We start from the raw sequence: 8010 nt of genomic DNA on the forward strand, positions 1-8010 counted from the left end.
GATGATGATTTTCACTTTACTTTCTCTTAACTTTGATTATATTCAATATTTCAACAGAAAACTCACTATTATTATTTGGAACTTACCCCCAACAATCAGACCTGCTGAAAAGGTATCATTTGATAATTTGTTGTCCATTGCTGAGAATGTAGAGCATATGAGGTTTTGGATTTCTGTATTTTAGTCATTAAGTCCAGAGAAATTTCTGCCAGAAATTGCATCATTGCAAGCTCATACCTCTGTTTAGTGGGCTCAATAAGATAGAGGTCCCCACGCCACCTCTATTTTATTTCTGCCTCTTAAAAAATAAAACAAAATATATGATCCCGACATCAGTTACACAGTATTTCAAAAGCACATATAATCACATGACCTAATAAATAAATCCAGTGCCCCTAATTCCATTTCACACCAATAAATGATTGCTGCATAGACCCTAAGAACAAGTTTTAGTAACATAATCTTTTATATTTTACTTCGGGATTTGATACCATTATGAATGGAATATTGATTCTTTGTGCAAATGCGACCACATCAATAATGTCCACTATAACCACCATATTTTAAAGTGCATCTAGTACCCCAATTTTATTATCCTTCTATTATTTTATAATAAATATTTTCTCATATTTTATAATAAATTTTATTGCAATGTAGCACTGTCATCCCGTTGTTCATTGATTTGTTCGAGTGGGAACCAGTAATGTCTCCATTGTGAGACTTCTTGTCACTATTTTTGGCATATCGAATACTCCATGGGTAACTTGCCAGGCTCTGCCGTGCAGGCTGGATACTCTCGGTAGCTTGCCAGGCTCTCCAAGAGGGACGGACGAGTTGAACCTGGGTCAGCCATGTGCAAGACAAACGCCCTACCTGCTGTGCTATTACTCCAGGCCCAATAAATTTTATGCTTGCATTAGAATTGCTGTTTGTTGGATGCCCTTCTCAACCTTGATTTTTAGGATTTTAGCACAGAACACAGGACAAGTATTTACCTAAATTCTCTTTCTTCATTTTTTGGAGGGGAGTTGTGGGTTTGAGCCGCAACCAGTGGTGCTCAAGACTTACTCCTGCTTTGCACTTAGAGATCATTCCTGGCAAGATTCAGGAAACCATATGAAACCATATGGGGATTGATCCTGGGTTGGCCACATGCAAGGTAACCCTGCCTATATGCTATACTAGTTCTTCATCACCATTACCTAAATCATCTTATATTATCAGACTTCAGGATGAAAGTCTATCACATATTTGGTACAACAAAAGTATCTCACCTAGTATAGATAAAATGAAAGTCATATTCCCTGATGAAAGAGGCATTTTAATTCACCAGCTAAATTTGAAAAACATCAACGATGGAAAGAGGAAAAAAAGTGTACAACTGACTTGATTTGAATGTGTTTTGTTAACTTCGGAGCTCTGATTTCATAATAGACTATGAATCTTTTTATGCCAATAAGTATGCTCTAAACTTATAATGTTTTAGATAGTAATTATACATTTATGCAAAAAAGGCACTAACATTTTTAGCCTTTGTTGCTAATTGCCTGCAACTGAAAATCATTTTAATTGAAAGCATTATCTATTTTAACATTATTTTTTATTAAGTATCATAGTTTACATGATATTAAGGTCATTATTTTATGGTTTCAGAGACTACATTAATTTTTCCACCAGTGATTTCCGACCCGCCTTAATCATCCCATGGTCCTTTTCCCCTTATCTCATACCCGCTCAGTTCTACGTTCTGTATATCATGTCTCAGAAATTATTGCTATTGAGTATTATCTAATTCACATCTTAGTTTTTTTGCATATGAGCAAGATCATATGGTATTTATCTGTTACTTTCTGACTCACTTCACTCAACATAACTCCTTCTAGTTCCTTCAAATTTCAGTAATCTTGGGTCCTAGGAAAGTTCTATTTGCAATGTTTTGAAGAGTCTCCAAACCATTTGCAGAGAGGCTACGCCATGCAACACACCACGCAACAGTCTGACCAGAAATGAATGAGAGTTCCTTTTTTCATTATATCCCTGCCAGCAGTTACTGTTTCCAGTCTTCTGAGTGTTCCTCTCCCTCTGAATTCACTCAACACAATGCTCTCCAGATTCATGCATGATGCAGCAAACTGCATGACTTTACCTTTTCTTAAAACTGCTTAGTATTCCATTGTACCATAGTTTTTTTTATCTAGTCATCTGTTCCTGGGTATTTGGGTTGTTTCCATATTTGGGCTATATTACACATATACATATATGTGTATATATGTATATATAAATATTATAGTACTACAGTGACCTGATAGTAGTACAGATGTCTTTTCTGGTTTGTACTTTTGTGCCCTTGGGGTATATTTCCAGGAATGGAATTTTGTGTCATATAAAAGCTCAATTCCAAGATGTTTTTAATACTAGTATGACTGTACCAGCCTTTGTGCGCAGGTTGTTTGCTTGAAATATTGTCTTCAACCCTTTGATTTTGATTCTGTGTTTTCCCTTACTGTCCAAATGTGTTTCTTTTAAGGAACACAAGGTTGGATTCAATTTTCTAATCCATCCTGTCATCTATGCCTCTTACTTGGTCCATGTAGGCCATTGACTTTGAGTGAAACTGCTGTTATGGAGTTTTTTTACCATCTTTCTGTAGAATTTTGGTATGTTTGAGAGATTTGTCTTGTAATAGAGTGGCCCTTTTAGTTCTTCTTTAGAGATAGTTTTAAGTCTATGAAATTCCTGAACTACCATTTTTCACAAAGTTGTGCATTGCTCCTTCAAATCTGAATGAAAGTCTGTCTGGATAAAGTATTCTTGGTGAGGTATTTATTTCATTGAGATTTTTAACTATATCCAATCATTGACTTTGGACCTGATAAATCTGTTGTAAATCTTACCACTTTTTTGTGGTAAACAAAGTAAAAATTTTTTTACTTTAATGTTACTGCTTTAGGTATTCTAAGGTATGCATCATTCTGATTGGGCTGTGTCTTTGAGTATTTTCATTTGGGTCTCTTTTAACCGGTATACATCAGGCCTCTTGGATCTCTATGCCTGCACTCACCAACTCTGGAAACTGCTCAGCAGTGAAGTTTCTGACTTTTCCTGTCCCTCCAGGACACTGATGAGTCTCCTCTTAAATTCATTCCAGAATTCTCTTGTCTGCTGTTTGAGTCCTTTTTCATCTTCTGCTGTTCTTTGTATGTTTTCTGCATTTTATCTCGGAGGTCACTGATTTTGTCTTCTGCTGCTAGGGCCTTTCAGTGAGTTTTTCATATCACCTGCCAAATTCTTTATTTTCTACCATTTCTGTTTATTCTGTCACTTCTTCTCATTTTTGCTCTCATATTCTCTTGTGTTTTACTGATTGTCCCATTGTTTCTTTGAACTCCTTAAACATCTTTAACATTTCCTATCTGAAATCCTTATCAAATAGGTCATATAACTAGTTATTACTGGTTGAGTCCTCAGAGTTACCACCTTCTGTCACTAAGCATAGGGGAGTTCTGCATTGCTTTTCCATTGTGCCTTTTGCATCCCAGAGATGACTCCTGTGTGTTGTTGTGTGAATGGGCATCTAGAGTTAGAGTATTAGTGTCTCCTCTGTGTGAGATATGATGAAGTGAAGAAATGCACGGCTGTGTTAGCTGCCATGTGCTTCATGGGCTCCTGACTGACCGAGGGAAATGCCACAGTTCTAAGTACAGTTTCCCAGCTCTGAATTTATGGAACTAGGGCCCTGTACCACTCTTAACACCAAAGTACCATTGTCCTTCTGTCACAGTTCCTACGTCCCTTCTTTCTCCTACCTCCTTCCACTCCCACCCTGCTTGGTTAAGTCAGTTCTGTTATCAGTCTACAGTTTGTTCACATTTACCATGGTCTATTCCTTTGTTTTGTTCCTTAATCTACCACATAAGAGTGGGTTCATTTGGTGTTTGTCTTTCTCCCTCTGATGTTTTTAACGTGACACCTTTTAAATCTAACCATGTTGTAGCAAGTGCAAGGTTTCATCATTTTTGTTTATTGATATGCTAATTGGCAAATCTTTCTATTGTGTATCAATCACTAATGCTACTTTACCTTATCTTAAGTCAGAAAAATTTGAGTAAATTGCCTAGGTTGGCATAATTAGTTTTTCTGAGTTGTGTTATGAAATTAATCAATTGCATTAGTGTATTTTATTGGTTTAGTCAATATCAACTTAAAAAATACTAATTGCAGTTTATTGACTTTTTAGAATTATGATTTATTCATGCTTGTCTGTTTGTAATATTTTGTACATGCAAATCCATATTTAGAAGACAATATTTTCAACATTTTCCCTAGAACACTTTTTGATGATGTAATAAGATTTTTATGCTCATAATTTATAGAATCAGAAATTTTAACCAGATATCTCATAACTTTGACAAACTCATCTGAAGTAGTACTAAATAATACTCCTTTTAAAAAATTAGGTCAGACTTTTGGACCCGGCTGTGGAAGGAGCATGATGGAGGGGCCCGAGGGAGCGCCCTCGGACCCCAAGCAGCCCACTGAACTAATTCCGGCATGGGACCAGAGACCCCACGGCGTGCTGAAGCTGTGGGACCCGGGCATCCCCCAATTCTTTTAACCTGTCTCTCTCTCAACTCCTCCCTCCTGAACACAGCGCAGGGGCCGCGGTTTTCCTGAGCGCAAAACGGAGACGCAGAGCCTCTCTCTAGGTTTCTCCATCTTATGAGCACCATAAAAGGGTAAAAGTTTATAGTGATGTTATTTCTGGTTGTACTTTCCCTGGACTTTATACAGAAACCCAAAACCGCGCGGCCGCTGCCGCGGCCGCGCGACTTAATGTCATCTTAGTATGAGCAATATGTAATGGTTCCTTTCTAATGGGGCGGACTTTTGTGGGAGATCCTAATAGTAAGTCTGTTGCTGAAATATTGAAGGCAATCAAAGTGGTAGCCACCTCACTAGACTGAACTAAGCTATATCCCCACGCCGGCTGAGAAGAAATTTTCTTCTTTCTCGGGAAGAAACGCGGTGTGTCATCAACTACAGTGTGATGCCCATTAAGCAAACAGACCTGGTGGCGTGGGAATGGGATATAAGGGGAAAAATTATGTACAAGGAACAGCGGGACGCTGGTGGAATCTCGAGCCGGAGCCGACACCAGCGCAAGACCGTCGGTTCCAGAGACTGCTTGCAGATACTCTACAAGTCTATCAACTAAGCCAGAGCCCCACGCCTGCTGATGACGGGAAATAACCATCCTTTTCGGTTTTTTTTTTCCCTTGTCAGGCAGCGTGGCGATTACTAAAACAGGCGTGAACTCGGTGGCGCGGGGCAAGGGGGAAAAAGAAAAACTATGTAACAAACAGCGGGACTTAATATCTCTATATTCTTAGCAATGGAGAACTATCAAATGCCTCCTTGGCAATAGGACTGCTTTTCTTTTTTGGGGGAAACCCCAACAATGGTAGTGAGTTGTATGTTGAAACATGGAATGTAATCGAAATAAGGCGTAAACGAAGTGAAACATGTCATGTGCAAGGGTTGGGACTGGGGAGGTGGGAGGGGGCGGCAGGTATACTGGGGGGGTTGGTGATGGAAGATGGGCACTGGTGAAGTGAAGGGTGTTTGAGAACTGTATAACCGACATAATCCTGAGAACTATGTAACCCTCCACATGGTGATTCAATAAAATTTAAAAAAAAAAAAAATAAATAAAAAATAAAAATAAAAAATTAGGTCAGTGATTTGTTATAATTACTGAAAGTAAAAAGAAAATATTTTCTCATTTTGTTTCTATCATAAATAATTGGATCAATGTTTGGAATATATTTTAATATTATTATAAAATTTCTAAAGCAGCAATTATATATAAACTTATTGCCTAATGTTCCTAAACTCTTCTGACGTGTATTTCTGAGTATACAGAATTACATATTTCCATTTCTTTATTTTTAATCATTTACAATTTAGCACACATACGAGTTCAAAAATATTTATTCAATGCATGCATCTTTCAATGCTAAGCACTGTTATTTTCTGTTTTCTTTATTATTTCTAAATGCAAAGCTCCTATGTTTCCCAGAGCCTGGATCCAAAATCTAAATAATAATTTGTGATGAAGATCCACAGTCCACACAATTCATCATATCAAAATGTTAATAGCAATAGTAACTGCTTTATAGAATTAACATCAGAAATAAATACATAAATACAGCAGATAATTCTTAACAGTTAATGCCAGTGAGTTAAATCACTGTCACTGTCACTGTCATCCCGTTGTTCATCGATTTGTTCGAGCCGGCACAGTAACGTCTCTCAATGTGAGACTTATTGTTACTGTTTTTGGCATATCCAATGAGTTAAATAATGATATTATTTCAAGAAGTACACCACCAAAATTATTTATAATGTGTGAGAAAATTTTATTTTGTTGGTCCCATATTTTCTCTTCTGATTCAGATACAAGTAGGTTTATTAACTCTCAATTTAATAATATATCATCCAATAGAAGCTGAATTTTCATGAAATCATGTAACCAATATATGTATCAACCTTTTATCAGAAAACTTGGGAATATAGTAACTACTTTGCAGAACTCTCTTGATGATCAAACAAGTCAAGTGTATATAAGGATTAGTAAAAGATTTAATCATTGAAAAAAATAAATTCTGTCATCAAGAAGCTTGCGATTATATATAAATGAAAGGAGTATAGAGCCAGAATGTCATTGCTGTTTATATTCACATTTTCTCCCTCCATTCTATCTTTTCAGACAATAAACTGCATCTAATGAACTTCTATATCTAATGAACATATAGAAGAAATAAGAATTACAAGATATTGTTACACTACTGAGAGTTAAACATCCTTTTTCAAAAATATCTTCAAAACTCTCTCTCTAATTTGTTTGGTCCTGACCCCATAAATTACAGGATTGAGGGCTGGTGGAACAACCACATATAGATTAGCTAACAAGATGTGGATATACTGAGGTACATTGCGGCCAAAACGGTGTGTCAAGAAAGAGAAAAATGCTGGTGTAAAAAAGGCTAGGATAACACCAATGTGGGAGCCACAGGTGTTGAGAGCTTTAAATCGAGCTTCCCAGGATGGTAGACGAAAGACAGCATAGAGAATCCGAACATAAGAAAGAGTAATAAGAAGTACATCTAATAGTAAAATAGACATGTCTCCAAGGCCAAATATTATGTTGATTTTGATGCTGGCACAGGCCAGTCTAGCAATGCCCATGTGCTCACAGTAGGTATGAGGGATGATGCGATGTCCACAGTAGGGCAGCCTCAGGAGAAGAAACACAAGAGGAACCACCATGCACAGGCTCCGCAAAATGGCAACACATGCGATGATGATGATGACTTTGTTGGTGAGAATCATGGAGTAACGAAGAGGTTTACAAATGGCAACATAGCGGTCAAATGCCATGGCCACGAGCACAATGCTTTCCATGGCAGTGAAGAAGTGGATGAGGAACATTTGGAAAAGGCAGCTATCAAACGCAATATCCCTGAGGTGGAACCAGAAGATGCCCAACATTTTGGGGATGGTGGCTGTGGATAAACCCAGGTCAATGAAGTCCAACATGGCTAGGAAGTAGTACATGGGCTCATGGAGACTACGTTCAGTTTGGATCACAAAGAGAATAGCAGCATTCCCCAGAAGAGCAACAATATACACACAGAAGAAAGGGAACCCAATCCAGACGTGCGCAACTTCTAGCCCTGGGATACCCAAAAGAAGGAATGAAGAAGGGTGGAACTGGGTGATATTAGGAATGGACATTCTTTCTACCACTGCAGGTGATTCCATGTCAGTATTTGATGCTGACTTCCAGTCAGTTATTATTGCACCACTTCATTCTTTTCCCAGACTCCTGGTGAAATACAAAATAACTCTGCAGAATTCATTATCTCCTATTGAAAGTTAGAACCTTTTCTGCCACCCTATTTTAATGTCAGATGGCTTTAAGAATAGAGCTAATATCACTCTGCACTG

At 37.7% G+C, this 8010-nt stretch overlaps 1 protein-coding gene across 1 annotated transcript; it reads right to left on the bottom strand.

The window, feature by feature from the left end:
• Positions 1 to 6855: 6855 nt before the first annotated feature.
• Positions 6856 to 7803, bottom strand: LOC101557485 (olfactory receptor 52E8-like). Its single transcript, XM_004621190.2, has one exon. It carries the CDS (start codon positions 7795 to 7797, stop codon positions 6856 to 6858), a length of 942 nt encoding a protein of 313 aa, XP_004621247.1. The 5' UTR covers positions 7798 to 7803.
• Positions 7804 to 8010: the final 207 nt, after the last annotated feature.

The sequence above is a fragment of the Sorex araneus genome, chromosome 6 (genome assembly GCF_027595985.1).
Source record: "Sorex araneus isolate mSorAra2 chromosome 6, mSorAra2.pri, whole genome shotgun sequence".
Classification (NCBI taxonomy): Eukaryota; Metazoa; Chordata; class Mammalia; order Eulipotyphla; family Soricidae; genus Sorex; species Sorex araneus.

Coding starts and splice junctions, on each gene's coding strand:
- LOC101557485 (XM_004621190.2), bottom strand. CDS start 7,797: ATGTCCATTCCTAATATCACCCAGTTCCACCCTTCTTCATTCCTTCTT.